General features: G+C 50.2%; 1 protein-coding gene across 2 annotated transcripts; it reads right to left on the bottom strand.

Moving 5' to 3' along the window:
* Positions 1 to 3,354: 3,354 nt before the first annotated feature.
* On the bottom strand, positions 3,355 to 14,515 carry CD40 (CD40 molecule). Of its 2 annotated transcripts, none has more exons than XM_064276151.1 (9): positions 14,385 to 14,515; positions 11,008 to 11,086; positions 10,545 to 10,670; positions 10,167 to 10,313; positions 9,741 to 9,834; positions 6,213 to 6,274; positions 4,747 to 4,845; positions 4,626 to 4,654; positions 3,355 to 3,947 (listed from the first exon to the last, which is right to left on the bottom strand). In XM_064276151.1, the coding sequence occupies exons 1-9, from the start codon at positions 14,433 to 14,435 to the stop codon at positions 3,780 to 3,782; spliced, it is 855 nt and encodes a 284-aa protein (XP_064132221.1). In that variant the 5' UTR covers positions 14,436 to 14,515; the 3' UTR covers positions 3,355 to 3,779. The 2 variants fall into 2 exon arrangements, with proteins under 2 accessions (XP_064132221.1, XP_064132222.1); XM_064276152.1 differs by having other exon boundaries at positions 4,759 to 4,845.
* Positions 14,516 to 17,202: the final 2,687 nt, after the last annotated feature.

The raw sequence follows: 17,202 nt of genomic DNA, 5'->3' as shown, positions 1-17,202 counted from the left end.
CCTGAGTCAGCCTAAACCCATTGCCATCGAGTTGATTCTGATTCACAGTGACCCTACAGGACAGAGTAGAAATGCCCTATAGGGCTTCCAAGGCTACAAACCTTTACAGATGCAGACTGTCACATCTTTCTCTCATGGAGCAGCTGGTGGGTTTGAATTGCTGACCTTTCTGTTAGCAGCCGAGTGCTTAACCACTGAACCACCAGGGCACTGTCCCTGAGTCAGCCTAAAACCAAAAATCAAACGTATTGCCATCAAGTCAATTCCAACTCACAGTTAGGCCAAAATCCCTGCTCTAACTCTTGAGACCTTAGCAAGTCATTTAGTCCCTGAGCTTCACCTGCAAAATGAGTATTATAAGAGAATATGTCTTGTATAGGGTTGTATGGACTAAGACAATGCATGTAAAGCTCTACTCACTGTGCCTAGGATATGGTGAGCACTCAGTCACTGTGAGCCCTTAGTATCATCACTGTCACTCAAGACCCTAGGTCAGGGTAAGGCACACAGTAAGAATGCAGTCTATATTTGCTAAATGAAGGGAGAGGAAGGAATGAGACCTGGGAAGAAATGAAGTTGCAGAGTAAAGGCTTCAGGAGACTCAGGTTTATGGGGCCAGGGAGAAAGTCTCTCCAAAGGAGAGCCGGCAGATTTCCTCAGGGGTCCAACCAGCTGCCAGGGTCTTCGGACGTTACCTTGGCGCCACCTCCTGGCCGATGCGTGCCTCACACCCACCCCCTCCATCACACCGGCCAGCGTGGACCCTGCAGCAGGTTGGTCCTCTGCACATTTTTAAAACTATCAAGACCCTTAGAACACATAGGGCCCAGCCCTTTATCACACATCTGGAGAAACCCAAGCCCAGAACCAGAAAGCACCTTGCCCAAGGTCACCCAGAAAGTTCCTGGCCAACCTCCAGGTAGAACCCAGAACTTGTTATAGCTGTCATAAATCACAACCCCTGCCTTCTGTCAGGGATTCTAAGATATGGGAGACTGCAGCTTTCCATTCACGAGCCCTGTTGATTCTCAGGGGAGCTCCCCCCAGAAGCAGACTCTGAGCCCAGGAATGAATGCAGGTACTTAATTTGGGAGCTGATCCCAGGAAGCACCAGTGCCGGAGTGGGGACATGAAAAAGGGAAGGGAGGAATGGAAAGCAATGCAGGGTGCCTCACAGGCAAATTAGCACTGTGGGCAACTGGGGCTCCATCCATTCCTCTCAGGACCCCAGGAGACAGTATAGAACCCACCTTGCGTTTGTCCCCCCCCAAGGACAATGAAGCTGGGGTATTTATATGCCAACTCTCATTCCTATTTGATTGAGAGAACTCAGGGCATTCACTGCCCCAGATACATCCTACCTGCCCCACACTTCTGCCAAGTATGTTTTCAAGTCTGGGGAAAGCCCTCAGGCAAGTGATAACAGGAAGCTAGGGGCTTATATGTAAGTATGAATGCTGAGGGCAGTGGCTTGCAAAGTATGGTCTCGGACCAGCAGCAGCAGCAGCATCACCTGGGAACTTGTTAGAAATACCAACTCTTGAGCTCCATCACAGAACTACAGAGTCAGAGAGGCTGGAGGTAGGGCCCAGCCATCTGTGGTCTAACAAGCCCTCCAGGTGATCCTGATACACACTCAAGTGTGAGAATCCTGACCTAGGAGATAAAGACAAAAACCAAATCAGTTGCCCATGGAGTCCATTCTGACTCATGGTGACCTCACAGGTGTCAGAGTAGAACTGTGCTCCATAGGTTTTTCAGTGGCTGTGACCTTTCTGAAGTAGATGGCCAGGACTTGCCGAGGCTCCTCTGGGTAGATTCAAACAGCCAACCTTCTGGTTAATAGCTGAGCATTTAACCATTTGAGCCACCAAGGATATCCAGGAGATAAGGAAGAGGGGTCAATAGGGTCTGTTACAGGTATTATCTCCATCTGGCAGATAGGGAAACTGGGAAGCCAAGAGGTGAAAGTGACTCATCCCAAGGTCACAGAGATAATAGGTTGCAGAGGTGGGTCTTCTGTCTCTCCATCGTACTGCCATGCGCAGCAGTGAGTAACGCTAGCATTTGGGTTCCAGGCAGGGGATGAGGGCTAGCTTGCAAAGCTCCCCCTCCCGCCCCCCCCCCCACACTACCACCGCCACCACTTTGTTCCACTTGCTAAACCAAAGATCTCCGCCTGGGCATCCAAATGGTCCTTGAAGCTCTTCTGGGAAGGCTGCCAAGCCAGGTGCCCCTCTCTTGGCTCCCAGTTGCCCTCCCCGCCTCCATCAGGGAGAAGCCTTCTCAGCCCCAACACTCCGGCCAGCAGGACACTTGGGGAAACCCAAAGCAGCTTCTTGCTGGGGAAAGGCTGAGATCCTGGGGTTTCACCCAGACTGGCATTGTCCTCACCAGGAGTCTTTGTGCTCTTCTTTCTCCTCCTTGTCCTACAACCTCCCTCCCCTCCCCTCCCCTCTGCTCCCACTCCATCTGCTGCTCCTCCTGGCTAGGCTCCCCCTCAGTTGGCACAGCAGGAAAAGAGAACAGGATGGGTTATTTTTATCCTGAGATACTGCTGGGGGGAAGAAGCACCATCTGACCAAGAAGCCGCAGCTCCTGTCACAGTTGGGAGGTCAGAGGGTGTGGGAGGCCCAGGACCAAGGACGGAGCTACGGATATAGGGTTCAGCGAGCAGGTGGGACTAGAAGAAGCATCACAGCGCCAAAAATGGAAAGTTCTGAATGGGCACTGTGAGGAACGGCTGTGTGGCTACAGGCAAGTCACTTAACCTCTCTGGGCCTCTGTATCCACCTCCGTAAAAGAGGGAGGGATGCAGGCCCTGCCTGCCCCCAAGAGCTGTTTTGTGAACATGCATCAAATCACAATGCTTTGCAAAAAACGAAGCCAAATGTGAGGACACATGGTAACCACCCTGGGGGGGCAGCAGCCTGGGGACATTCTTACGTATCCTCAGAAAGTGTCCTAATTCTGTGGGCCTGAAACAGCTCAGATCATCCAGCATGCCACCTCCGTCTTTCTTTTTACATGTCTGTTGATTTTTTAATTACACAAGCAATATGTGAATTCACTCTCCTTTTGAAAAAAACAGTAATAAAGCACTATGGGAAACCCAAGTTGGCTTTAACCAACCCTTCCTGCCCACCCCAGACGCTACCACACTTGGAATTACGATTTTTGTGTAGCCTTCCTGACTCCTTCCTGTGCATACACATACAATGTTACATCGTGTTTATACACATAGCCACAGACTATACATTGTATTTTTTGAGTATGTGCTTTAAAAAAAAAAAAAGTTTCCATACCCATCATTCTGCAACTTGCCCTTGTTTTCATTCAACAGTGTCTTCGCGATTCTGTTGTATAAATATATTACAATTTTATTTAGACAGTCCCCTGTTGATGGGCAGATAAGTAGCTTCCAGTTTTTCACTATCACATCACAAACAACAGTGCAATGGTTATTTGCATGTCTCCCCGGCCACATGGAAACCACCATGATACATCCCTGGTAGGCTGGGGGGCTTGATGGCTATTACTATATTGCCCCCCAAAGAGTTTTGTCTCCATCTTTAAAAGCAAGTTGGGACATAGGCTGGGCTCCAGAGCTGGAGTGAGAAGTCTTCCAAGGTGAACTGCTTCTCCTGACTTAAACATCAGGAGGCAGACAGAGAGGGCTGCGCCATGCCAGCCCCTGCCCTCACACAGCAGCTGCTGCTCCAGGCTCTCCGACCAGATGCCCATTGCCCAGGCTGCCTCTCTCCTGAGCACTCACAGTCTCACTGTCTCTCCTGCACCGAGATGCGACTCTCTTTGCCATCCTCCTGGGTGACCGGCTGGCACCCGTGTAGGGTCTCCTGCACTGGAGCCAGAGGGTTATGGCCGGGAATGTCATCCAGAAAAATGATCTCCTCAGGATCTTTCCTTCCGCCCTCACCTGGGTGAGCCTGGAGGAGCCAAGGAGTGAGGTCACCCGAGCAGCAGGGGCAGCCTTCGCCTCTGAGGAGCCCTTCCCTCTGAAACAAGTCCCTCCCCAAACCCCTTCCTTTTTCTGAAAGGGAGGGCCAGCGCTGATTCTTTTGGTGCTTTCTGCCCCCTGCTGGCCACACTGACAGTGACAAGAAGCTTCCAGAGTGGGTGCCACAGGGGCTGCCCGCCTAGCCCCACCCATTGACCCAACACCAGGGCCCAAAGACTGGGCTCCCCACATGTTTAATGCCAGGAAAGGAGTGGAGAACAACAAATGTCAGACTTTGCCAGTGGGGCTAGGGGCAGCTCTGTGGGGAGGGAAGCTCTGAGCATGACAAGGGCTGTCATGGAGGGAGTAGGCAGGAAGAATGGAGGCTGGGGTACAGGGCTGGGGTGAGAGGAGCAAGTTCTGCTGCTCCCTGGCCACAGAGGCAGACCCTGAACTGAGTCTTCTGTGATATAACCCAAAACCCATTGCCATCAAGTTGATTCTGACTCATAGTGACCCTATAGGGCAGAGTAGAACTGCCCCATAGAGTTTCCAAGGAGAGCCTGGTGGATTCGAACTGCCAACCTTTTGGCTAGCAGCTGAGCCCTTAACCACTGCACCACCAAGGCTCCTTATCACCATATAGATAACAACAGGGGGGACCTACCTTCTTGTCTGGCTTCTTGACCACCTTATCTAGGAGAGAAAAAATGGGATGGGGGTCAGAAAGCAGGTGGCTGATTCTGTTTTGCACTTTCTCCCTCCCTCCCCTCTCCATCACCTCCCACCTGAGGACTCACTGATACAGGCAGATGCAAAGAAGACAGCAAACAGGATCCCCAAGGTGATGGGGATTGCCACCAGGGCTCTTGTCCGAGGCCAGGGACCTGGAGAAATCAAGACTTCAGCAATGACTCCCCCACCCACGGTCGCTCCCCACACCCATGCCCAAAGCAGCTGTCCCTTGCTGACCACTAAAATCCTTAATTGCCTGAGCTCATCTACATCAGAGGTTTCAAACAGGTGGCACTTGGTGAAACGTGACAGCAGATGTCTTTAATGTGACCAGTACAATTTCAATATGTGTATATATTTGCCAACATTTCACAATCGGGAGATTCCACATAAAAAATCTGGATATCTTGTTTCTCTTACAAATTTGGGAGATCTGGCCCCAGTGGAACCCATGCCTGGCAACCGACAGATAGAACCGAGTAGCGGTAGCTGTCTCCACCTGTTCACCAAACTCCCCACCACTCCCTACTCTCCGCCCAGTGCTGAGGTCCAGCATCATTTATGTCTGCACTATTGCTTTTGTCGTAGAAGAATAGAAGGGAATGTCAATTATTTCTTGTACCTAAGTTCCCATCCTAAATGGGAAAATGAAAGAAAAACCATGAAGCAAGGGACTAGGGTGAGGCAGGTGAGGCACTTTCCTTGGCGTAAAACTAAAAGGGGTGCCAAAAAGCTCAGCAATTGGGATAAATAATATTTCAAGGCCATGTTAAAAAAAATCAAATCCACAAACTTAAAGGGATGTTGCCTGTTTTTTACAGAAAGGTTTATGGAAACCAGGGTCAGAATTACGGTGAGGCAAGGCAGGCAGCAAATGCATGGTGGTGATTTAAATTTTTGATATTTTGTTCATAGTGGGATTTTTTTTTTGGCATTAACTGTGAATTTTTAAAAAATATATTGATTAAAATATTATTTATCCTAACTACTGTATTTTTTGGCACTCCCTTGAATATCGTCTCTAAGGTAAGTGCCAAGAGGAAATTGAATTTTAAGAAAAAGCAAAAAAGGATGTAATTTTCTTACACCTGACCTTTTTCACTCATAAATGTAACCTGCCTAGTCCCTGTAGTTATTTGAGTTTGTGAGCTGTGCTGTAGGCCAACCTCCTCATTCTACAATTAAAACTGAGGCCCTGAGAGGGGACAATGTCACACTGTCTGGTCCTCAAAGTGCAGGGAAGCAGGATAGCATTTATGCAGGCACTTCCAACGACTTACTGAGAGAGGTGCTATTAGCATCCCATTTTACAGATGAAGAAACTAAGGCTCAGAGAAAGTAACCTGCCCAGGCTCCCACAGATATGTGACCAAACTGGGACACCACAACCCCAAACTGTCTCCTCCTCTCACCTCACTTTCTCTCCGTTTCCCCACCTGGTGCTTCTCTGTGCCTCAGTCTCCGCTTTCAGTTCCCCACCTTCCTACTCCGCTGCAAGGGCCCATTCTCCAGGACTCACCACAGAGAACATCAGTCATGTTAGTCCCCGCCTTCAGTTCTGCCTGGTCTTTGGTCTTGCAGCTGTATACAAACACAGGTGAGTACGTGTGAGTACGCGTGAGCGCGCGTGCACACACACACACACACACACAGAAAGATACATTGACTTTCTCTAACCATAAGATTTCCAACCTCAGAAGGAGGCAGTCAAACAATCTACAAGTCTGGGTTCACTGAGCACATATTTGATATAATATCCTATGCAGGTTTCTATGAGGATGACACAGACTCCCACAACTCATAAGTGGAGAGAAAAACTACTGCATGGGAACTCTTGAAGTAGTGATGGGAGAGTCTACAATGAGTGCCAAGCTCTGTGATGTTGGCGAAAGTGAAATAAGACTCATTCAGAGAAAAGACAGACCCACAATGGCTGAAACGGAGAAATGTTCCACGGCAGTTCAAGGCAGCGTTTCTCAACCTTGGCAGTACTGACATTTTGGGCTGGAACGTTCTTTGCTGTGGAAGAGCTGTCCTGTGTGTTATAGGAAGCTTAACTCCCTGGCCTCTCCCCAGTAGACTCCAGAAGCGCTTCTCCCCCAGTTGTGGTAACTGAAATGTTTCAAGATGTTGTCAAATGTCTATGGAGAACAACACTGCCCCCAGATGAGAACTGCTGGTTTAATGGTATTCAGGAAAGACTTCCCTGGGGAGGTAAGATCTGCTTGTGCCCTGATGATGTGAGGCTTGGAGTGGCAGTGCATTCTAGCCAAGAGGGACAACGTGGTCAGAGAAATCAAGTGGGTATACGCAGAATGGTTTTAGGGAACTATGGGGAATTGGGTCTTATGAACCAAGTCATTGATGAGCAGGCATGGAGGTTTCAACTGGAGTCAGCTGGTGAGTCTTAGTATCTAACCAGTACACTGAAGTAGTGTAAGAAATGTTATTAAAGCTTCCAGTGGCTGGAGAACTCAAAGGAGAAACGACAGAAAGAGTGGCCAGCCAGGAGCTCATTGCAGGAGTCCAGAGATGAGATGATGAGGACCTGGTCCAGGCTGGTCCCAGGAGGAGTGGGGAGGAATGGACAGAGAAGGACATCGCAACAGAAAAACCATCTAACACGGGAGAAAGAAAAGTCTCAAAGCAAGCACCTGGCTTAGCCTTGCATGAGAAGAAAACTTAAGTGTTTTACAAAACACTTGAACATGTCTCTTTCTCAAGCCCTGTGAGACAAAGGTCATTCCCATTTTCCAAATGAGGACACCGAGCTCAGAGAGCGAAGGGCAGTTGGCCCAAGTCACACATTTACCAAGCCACAGTCAGATTATAACCCAGTTCTCTGATTCTGATACCACGGGCCAATTAATTCTATGACACCAGTTAACATTCCTCAGTAAATATTTACTGAGCATCTACTATGTATTAGGCACTGTTCTAGGGAGTTGGGGGGACTGTTATGGATTGAATTTTGTCCCCCAAAACTATGTGTTGTAAGTCCTAATCTCTATTCCATGTGGTTGGAGCCCTGGTGGCGCAGTGGTTAAGAACTCAGCTGCTAACCAAAAGGTTGGCAGTTCAAATCCACCAGGAGCCCCTTGGAAACCCTACAGAGCAGTTCTACTCCATTCCATATGTTCGCTATGAGTCAGAATTGACGCGAAGGCAATGAGTTTGGTTTTTTGGTTTTATACCTGTGGTTATAATCCCATTTAAGTACGGATTTTCTTTGTTATGATAATTAGATAGTGTAGGGTACGTTTTAAAACAATCTCTCTTGAGATATAAAAGAGCAGATTAGACACAGGGAAGCAAGCAGAAATGGGGGAAGATAGGTGCCACACCACATGAAGATCAGCAAGGAACCAAGGAATAAGGCCTTTCCCCCACAGCCAACAGAGAGAAAGCCTTCCCCTAGAACCAGCACTCTGAATTTGACTTCTAGCCCCCTAAACTGTGAGAGAATAAATTTGTTTGTTAAAGCCACCCACTCGTGGTATTTCTGTTATAGCAGCACTGGATAACTAAGACAGAGGCCCAGTCTTCATACTTATGGAGTTTGCAGGCTACTGGTGAAACGGGGTTTTGGGGGGAAACCCTGGTGGCGTAGCGGTTAAGTGCTACAGCTGCTAACCAAGGGGTCGGCAGTTTGAATCCACCAGACACTCCTTAGAAACTCTATGGGGCTGTTCCACTCTGTCCTACAGGGTCACTATGAGTTGGAATTGACTAGACGGCAATGGGTTTGGTTTTTTGGGGAAAGGCCCTAAACAAATAACAAAGTGTATATGGTATGTTACTATTTATGTAAAAAGTAAAAGGAGGGAGAGAGAGTGTGTGTATGTGTGTGCACAGAATCTCTAGAAGAACACCCAAGGAACTGGTAACAGAGGGACAGGGGTGACAGACAGATTTATCACTGTAGGTCCTTTTGTGCTTTCTGTTGCATGTGCATGTTTTACCCATTTTTTTTTAATTAAATGTAAAAAGTTAATGGGGGGGGGGTGTTTAAGAGGATTCCCAGCAGGAGCGTGTGAGGCAGGAAAATGAACCACGTGTTCAGAGGGTTGCAAGCAGCATGAGGCAGCGTGACGTGCGGAAGATGTCAGGAAATGGAGCTAGAAAGTCGGCCTGGGCCTCGAATGCCATGCTAAGGAGTTTGAGTTTCATCGTGAAGGCAACAAGAACCATGGAGCATTTTAAATAGGAGAGTGTCGTGATCGGAAATGTTTTAGAAAGCTCAGTTTGGCAATAGGGTGGAGAACCAGCTGAAGGGAGAGATTCGAGGCTGGAGGTCAGGGAGGAGGCAGAGGCCTCATGTTGATGAGGCTCAAACTAAAGTGGTGTCAGTGGAGGTGACAAGAAGGAGACAGATTCCCACACTCTGAAGGCCAATGGACAGGACCTGGTGACTGATTTGGGGTCAGAGTTGAGAAAGGCAGGCACTGTTGGGTGAGTGCCTGGAGGCATGGTAGTGAGTGGAGGGAGCAGTGAGTCCATTTTGCGCACACCGAGCTTGAGATGTCTGTGGTCATCCAGGTAGACGTGGGCACACAGTAGCTGGATGTGATTGTTGCAACCCATGAGACAACACTGGACAGGAGATCTTGATGGGAGTCATCAGAGGGAGATGGTAGGTGAAGCCATGGATATGGGTGAGGTGGCCCAGGAAAGGCGGGCAACGTGATTAGAGAGGAGAGGCCAGAACAAAGCCCTAGAAAAACCAGCTTAGAAGCAGGAAGGAAGAAGATTGAGAAGGAACAGAAGTAGGGATAGAAGGAAAACTAAGAGAGGGATCATGATGCACCATAAAGGGGGAGCTTCACGAAGATAGGCGAGACCAACAGTGTCTATTACATTAAAAGAGAGCAGGCAAGACAAATGCTGGAGATTGCCCACTTGGTCAGCCATGAGGTCCCTCTGTGGGTGTTCTACAAGTGTGTGTGGACATGGGGAAGCAGGGGGTTGAACGACAGAGGACTAGATAGCATGGAAGGAGGACCCATGTCCCTCTTGGGACAGGAAACAGGGGGATGAGTCCTCATACCTTGTCCAAGGGTGACACTTTTCAAAAGCAGATGACACATTGGAGAAGAAGCCGACTGGGCAGGGTTGGCAGACGGTGTCAGAAACGCCTGTAGCTGGGAGTGGATGGGGGGTGGGCACAGTGGTCACAGTGGCCCATCTGCCCAGCTCTCAAGGGAGCAAGTGGACAGGTGGGACAGGAAGAGCTTCTGCTTTAAGCATTCTTCCCCGCGCCCCAGCCTAAGCTGCTGCAGCCCCCAGGAGGACTTCTCCCACTGCCCTCCCAAGGCAGACAGAAGGGAAGAGGCTCCATTTCCTGAGATACCAACTTAGGTTGGAGTCTCCATTCCCTTCACCTCTGGGGCTGAGTACCCACTGCCCAGCCCCTCACCTGTGGTCCTGGGATCCTTTCCTGTCTCCAGAGCCAGTGCCCAGACAGGCCCCTTACCGATGTGCTTGACCCCAAAGCCAGGGGGGCAGGAGCTGTGTGGGGCACAGCTGTCACAGGTGTGGCTGGTGCAGTGCAGTCCCTCTCTACAGGTGCAGGTGGCGTCTGTCTCCAAGGTGCCCTCCCTCTCGACCCGGAGCCCTAGGTCTGAGCAGAAGTGGGCAGGAAGGATGAGAACCCCTTGCTAAGCCATCCTTGGAACCCTGCCACCTGCTCTTTTCTTCTCAGACCCTCTTCCAATTAGGGATGGTAATCAAATCCTTTAACCACCAGTACAACCCAGACCCTGGCTATTGAAAACACAGAATGGTTGCATTGTCAGGAATGAGCTAAAATATCAGCCCTGTTCCCCAACACCACCCCCAGCAGCCCACACACTGGGGTCACAGTATTTGTGCTGGTGACACCATCTCTCTGTGTTCAAGGTGTCCAGGAATTCGCCTGCATGGCAAGGCTGGCACTCTGTGTTGGTGTCCTCAGTGCAGTGGTTCACCAGTTTCTTCCCTAGAAAACATCAGGAAATGGGGCAGCTCTAGCCAGTTGAAAGTCAGATACTTCTCACAAGTCACCAGGCCAGGCTTTAGGGCAAGAGGTGCAAAGAAAAAGTCTTGGACCCTCTCATTCTTCATAGTCTGGAGGGGGAGATGGAGGAGATAGGACCCCTAGTCCTGGGTAGGCAGAGATCTACCTGATAGAGGGAACCCAGAACATTCTGACAGCTGGGCAGGGATGGGAAATCCCCAGGGCTGGCTTCAAACTAGAGTTTACAGTTGGCATATGGGTTCGTGTCTGCTGGCGAAGCAAGAGGAGCCCCCTAAGGGATGCGATGTTGGGATCTCACCTGGAGGGCACAAATCACAGCACTGGCTGTTTACTTGGTACTGTTCTTGTTTGCATGGAGTGGGAGGCTCTGGGTGAACCTACAAACAGAATGGTGGAAGGTGAAGACATCTGGAAATCTCTGCTATAGCCTCCGTGCAGGAAGATGAAAGGCGGATGGGACAGGCTGGAACCGAAGTGATAGTCCAAAGCAGGAAATGAGCCTACGTACTACGTACTTGGTGTGTTTGTTTTTAACTAAACTGCCAAGTGATCTGATTCTAGAAGCACCCAGGGAATCATTCTGATATTTTAGAAAGAGGTTGCAAGGGAACCTCACAAGATTCTCGGAACTAGAAGGATCCTCCTTTTGGTTTGACTCCTGGGCTTTTTCCTCTTCTCAAAGACCTAAAAAGATATAACAGTGAAACCCCTCCCCTGGAGTCCTGAGGCTGACTGGCTTCAGCTGGTCCCAGTCCTGGCTGGAGCTGTATTTAGTCCCTGGCCTCTTCCTCCTATTCTTCTGCTCCTGCTCTCCTGCCCCTCCCAAAATCCCATCAAGTTTTCTCCCTCCAACTTCTCATCCCTGCTCATTTGGCCCCTCCCTCATGAAATGCTAGGCTTGTGGAGCTGCAACGATAAAATTCAGCTCTTCTGTTTTACAGATGGTGAGACTGAGGAGCTGGGAGGCTGGGACACTTGGCCGGAGTCAGACAGCAACAGGATCCAAATGAGAACTCGGGTCTCAATGCTCCCTCTTTCCATTAACCTGGGTCTCACCTGCACCCTTTTTACTATATCCAGGTACCACCCATGCTATTAATTACTTCTTGTGAGCTTAAATACATTCATTTTAAAGTAAACCTTATATCATTGCTATGAGAGGAGAACCAGTATCACATCTCATAAATAAAAGCAAACCCTAAAAATAAATTCCACAGAAACAAAACAAAGCTAATAAACCCCAGCTGGTTGCTTTGCTTGCTGAAGGCCCTCCATCCCAGGCCTGCTCTTAATTTGTGTCTAAAAAGGAGGATTAGCAAAGCCTTGAGAGGCATTAACTCTATTCTAGCTCCAGAGACTTCCTCCTTGAAGAAATGAAAAGGATTAAAAAACTGTAAAGTGAGTCTGGGTTATTTAGCTTTATATCCATGTGCTCCCTAAAATCATCCCACACTTTGGGAACAGCCAGTGAAAGGAGCACAGATTTGAGAGTCAGACAGCTTTAGGCTCCAATCCCAACTTTGCAACAGTTACTAGTTATTTTGCTTTTCTTAACCTCAGTTTTCTCATCTCTAAAATGGGAGGAATAATATCTACTCTGCAGGTTGGGTTGTAAAGATTAGAAAGAACATATGTACATAGCCTGGCACAGTGTTTAGAACATAGTAAAGCAAACCAAACCAGTCGCTGACAAGTCAATTTCAACTCATGGCGACCCCATGTGTTGCAGAGTAGAACCGTGCCCCATAGTCTTCAAGGCTGTGACCTTTCAGAAGTAGATTACCAGGCCTTTCTTCCAAGGCACCTCTGAGTGAGTGAGTTCAAACCATTAACCTTTCAGTTAGCAGTCAAGCATTTAACCATTTGTACCACCCAGGGACAGCCCTAGGTGATCAGTAAGTGGCAGCTTTTAATTATCATACATATGTGATATCTGCTTGAGTGCCTAGCACCCTGGCTAACTGGCTGGCTTTCCAGGAGCTGGCCCGATGGGTGGTTCTCATTCAGCCTGGGTACCTGAGCAAATCACCTACGGAAGTGCATCTTACCCCAAATGGGAAGGGAAGTAGAAAAGGCTGCTGCCCCCACTAGCACATCCTAATGCACCACCTTGTGAATGTTCTCCTAGCAACCCTCATGGACCTTCCCCTCACACTCCCAGTCCTTGATGCCATTGTCAAACACATGAAAGCTTGCCAGTCCCCATTCCCCTCAGGTCCCACCCTTCTGCCACAAAGGAGCTTGGGACAAGTGCTTAGAGACTTTCCCCATCTGAGAGGCAGGCACAAGAATCGGGCCAATGTGGATTCATATCCAGGTTCCACCATTACCCAGCTTTGAGACCTTGGGCAAGATACTTCCCCTTTCTGGGCCTCAGTTTCTTCATCTGTGTAATGGGGCAGTTGGGGAGAATCAGAACGAGAATGCACGTAAAGCATTTAGCTCAGAGCCTGACACACAAGAAGCCCTCAGTGAAAACCCTCTGCGATTGACCCAGCCTCTATCTGGAGCCAAAACTGGGGGTTATGAGAGCTCTTAAGAAGCCCAGACCACCCTTCATCCCACCTCCCCTGGCTCTTTCTCCACCCCTCCCTACAGGGCCTCCTCCTCCTCCTCTCTCTGGATCCCCTCCCCCCCTCCCCCGGCTCCCCGCCTGCTTTTTCCCTAAGAGCCCTTGCTTAGAGCAAAAATGAAAGCTCCTGACCCAGGCAGCTTCCCCACTAACTCTCCCCTTGCTGTCAACCCTCCCACATCATGGTCATTCCACAGACCTCATGCCAAAATCCACAGCCCCCAAATGGGGCGGGGGGCAGAGGAGCAGGATGAGAGGGCCAGGTACTTGGGGGATTCCCAGCCTCCAGAATGAGGAACTACAAAAATACCTTCAAGTAAAATGTGAGTCAAGTGGGGCCTCTGAAAATCCCGGAGACATGCTTGGTTGGCTCTGAGCTCTCTTGGGTGCCTAGAGAAACCCCTGCTGGTCTCCTAACCCTTTCTCTGGTCCTCAGGGGTCCCCCATGCCATCTTGAATTCATCAGGCAGGGACATAGCCTGGGTATTCTTGCAAGATCACCCAGGATTTGGGCGGGAAGGGGGATGTTCCCAAAGAAGTACCCAGGGCCCTGCCCCCGCCCCCTGTTCCCACGAGATGCCTTGGATGAAGGCAGCCTCGACTGGCACGGAGATGAAAACGACTCACAGAGATTGGCACCTGCCCACATGGGCATCTGCCCACAAAGGGGAAGGAAAGGGGCAGGAGGCGGCCAGACCCGCCCGTTCCCTGGGCTAGCCTCCCTTTCCGCGCTCGGACACACACCACCCCCGCCCCCCACCAGCCCGTGTGACCAGCCTTGGAGGCAAACCCAGACTCCGGCCTTCTGATCAATAAACTTAAGTTCCCTAAACCCCAACCCCGTCCGCGCCGTTTTGGCACACTTGTACCTGCAGTGCCCTCCTTACGCGCCCTCTGTGGGCCACCTGCAACCCCAGCCCAGGAGGAGAGAGGCAGCCCACCCCATTCAGCCAGGACCGGGATGCTTGGCCCAGCTTCCACCCTCCAGTCCCCCTAAATCAGCCAAGGAGATCCCTTCCTCGTACCCTGCTGCCCGTCCCTTCCCGTTCCCCGCTCTTAAATCCCAAATTCCCCGGTCGGTTCGGGGCAGAAACTCAACTCACGGCGGTGAACAAGCAGCCCCAAACGAGACACTGCAGACGCAGGCGAACCATGGCGAGGGGAGACCCAGGCGGCAGGAGCGGTGGGCCCGGGGCGCGGCCTCTAGTAACTCCAGGGCCCAGGCCGTGGCCCCGCCCAGGAAAGGGGCGGGGTGCTTTGGGACCAATCGCGGTCGGCCTAGCTGGGGGGCGGGGCCCCCGGTGGCCCTCTTCTCCCCTCGCCGCCAGGGATTTCCCCAGGACATTCCCAGACGTCTCACTTCGCCTGGAGTTAAGGGACACGCTGGGGGGCATCTAAGAAAAAGCCCGTCCTTCTCACCCCGGAGAGAGAGATCCCCACGGGTGCCGAGGACCTTCATGGTTCTCCCCGGCTGCCTCCGGGAATCCCGACAGAACCGAAAACGTCCCCACCGCGGATGGAGAGGCTAGAGGAAGTCCCCCTGCCCCAGAAAACAGGAAGGCCACAGCTGGGGCATGGGGAGGAGGAGGGCGGGAGAGGCGTTTCAAGGAAAACGGTTTCCCAGCGCAGAGTTTAGCTCTCTTCCAAAGGAAATTCCCTCGCTTGGGCGAAGGGTCCCAGCCTCCCCATCTGGATTCTATTCCATCCCAGTTCCTATACAGCACCTGGAAAGGGACATTTACTCAGAGTAGACCAGCATTTTGGGAGCTTGTAGGACCCCTCTGAGAATCTTATGAAATTCTGGGTCTTCTCATTCTGCAGAAACACACACACACACACTTGTGCCTATGGTTCCCCGGTGCCCCTGAGATCCTCGAACCCGATGTTAACAACCCCCGCTCTGTAGCACAGAACACCTGAGTTCTGGTCCAGGCTCTGCCTCTGATGGGTTGAGTTCTCTTAAGCTTCAATTTTCCCCCCAGTGAAACCTGAAGAGCTTGAACTAGATGGTCGTTGGGGTGATGACCCTGTCAGCTCTGAACTTCTGTGCCAGGCCAAAAGACCAGCTGCTCAGATCAGAGAAGATGGGAGGTGAAGAGGCTGCTGCAAAGGACACCTTCGCAGAGCTGGGGATTCCACCTCTGGGATCCACCCCCTCTTTTCCATCACCTCTGCCGCTGCTGTAATTCACAGGCTCGCCATCTCTCACCTGGGCTCTCCCAACAGCCTCAGTCATTCCATCAGTAAGTACTTGCTGAGCACTTACTCTCCTCCTATCTGTCTCATTGTTCACACTGTTACAGTACTCTTTGTAAAGCCCAGATCTGATCTGACCAGGTCACTTCCCTGTTTCAGAAACTCTACACTACACTATACCCTCGGGATGGTCCAAACTCCTTATCCTGGCAGAGCAAGCCGTTCCCCACTCAGCCTCCTCCTCTCTGCCCATGCTCATTTCCTGCTGTGTCCTCCCACACACCCTGGCTTCAGCCACAGTCACCTTCTCCCCACTTCCCAAAGACAAATGGTTGTTTCTTACTCTTTTGTTTTGTTTGGTTTTGCTGTGTCTTGCTGTTCTGGTTGCCTTCTTTCCCTTCTCCTTTCTGGAACCATTTGAAACTCTACCTCCTCTGAAGCCTTTGTCCAACTCTCTGGGACACAGGTAGATACCCTACCCCACGCCCATCTCATGTTCCTAGAGCATTTATTGGGCTGGGCTACAACTCCATCTGCCTGGCCCCATTGGATTGTGAGCTCTTTGAGGGCAAGGTTGGATCTATCCCAGTCCTGGGCATGCAACAGGACATCAGTATACATTTGCTGAATGAATGGGTGAATGAATGGATGGATGAATACATGAATGAGTTCAGTAACTTTTCATTCTAAGCACAACCTCCACCATGGAAAGGAATTGGGGGCGGAGGGTGCAAATCTAGTAGTCGGCACACACCTCAAGCTTCAGTGGCCCCTTGGACATAAGAGATGCTGGTCAGACACCAATAGGCCAGGAGCACATATAATCAGGGTCCAGGGGACTTCACTAAAGCCACCACCCAAACATGCCCAGGATGAAGAGAATCTTAAAATATCTTTTCCCTTTTTAACCGCTTTGAGAAAACAAGCAGAGTTTTAATTCCTCTGGGAAAGGGCGTTACTATAATAACTTCAGCCATTACTTATTCTTTATTTGCTTGATTCCAAAATTGGGCCCTTCACAAAACTGCCTCCGGAAGCAAGTACACAGAATTAAAACATTAATTATATTATATAAAACATAACATAGCAGCAATTAAAGCAGCTTAAATTAATGTGTGAAGGAATAAATAGTAGCCTTCGGGTTGCCCCATGGGGCGAAGACCAGATAAGATAAAGGGAAGATATTTTAGTACATACATAGCCCAAGGAGGCATGTGCTGGCAGGCACAGGCCCAGAGAAGGAATAGAATCTTCCTGGGCTGAAAAGAGTGTGCTGGAGGAGGAAAGAGAGGTGATGTTTTATAGCAAAGGTGGCAATATTTCAGAGTCCCATCAAAGAGGGAAACAGTGAAAGATTCAGCTATGGGAATGGGCAAAGCTCATTTGAGAGTAGTGGAGTACCAGGATTTTGGAATCACGGAAGAAATGGCCTTGCAGGGGGGCCCAAAGGGCCAGGTGAAGGAGTGAGAAGAGAGCATGGAAGACAAGTGTCCATGGGGCTGCCAGAATTTGGTGACCAGAAGGGTCTATCTAAAATGCAAACCCAATTGTGTTGCTCCCCAGCTTAAAGTGACCCCCAGAGCCCTCACTCGTTAAGCTCACAAGGCTGTAAGGCCATGGGTTTCCTGGCCTGCATCTTGACCCACACCTCGTACCTCCCACTTGATGCTCTAGCCCCCTCCCCATTGTACTGAGCTGTCACCCTGCCTGGTAAGCCCTTCTCCC

The sequence above is a fragment of the Loxodonta africana genome, chromosome 24 (genome assembly GCF_030014295.1).
Source record: "Loxodonta africana isolate mLoxAfr1 chromosome 24, mLoxAfr1.hap2, whole genome shotgun sequence".
Classification (NCBI taxonomy): Eukaryota; Metazoa; Chordata; class Mammalia; order Proboscidea; family Elephantidae; genus Loxodonta; species Loxodonta africana.
The sequence above is the reverse complement of the archived record's forward strand: the minus strand, read 5'-3'. Positions and strand labels throughout refer to the sequence as shown.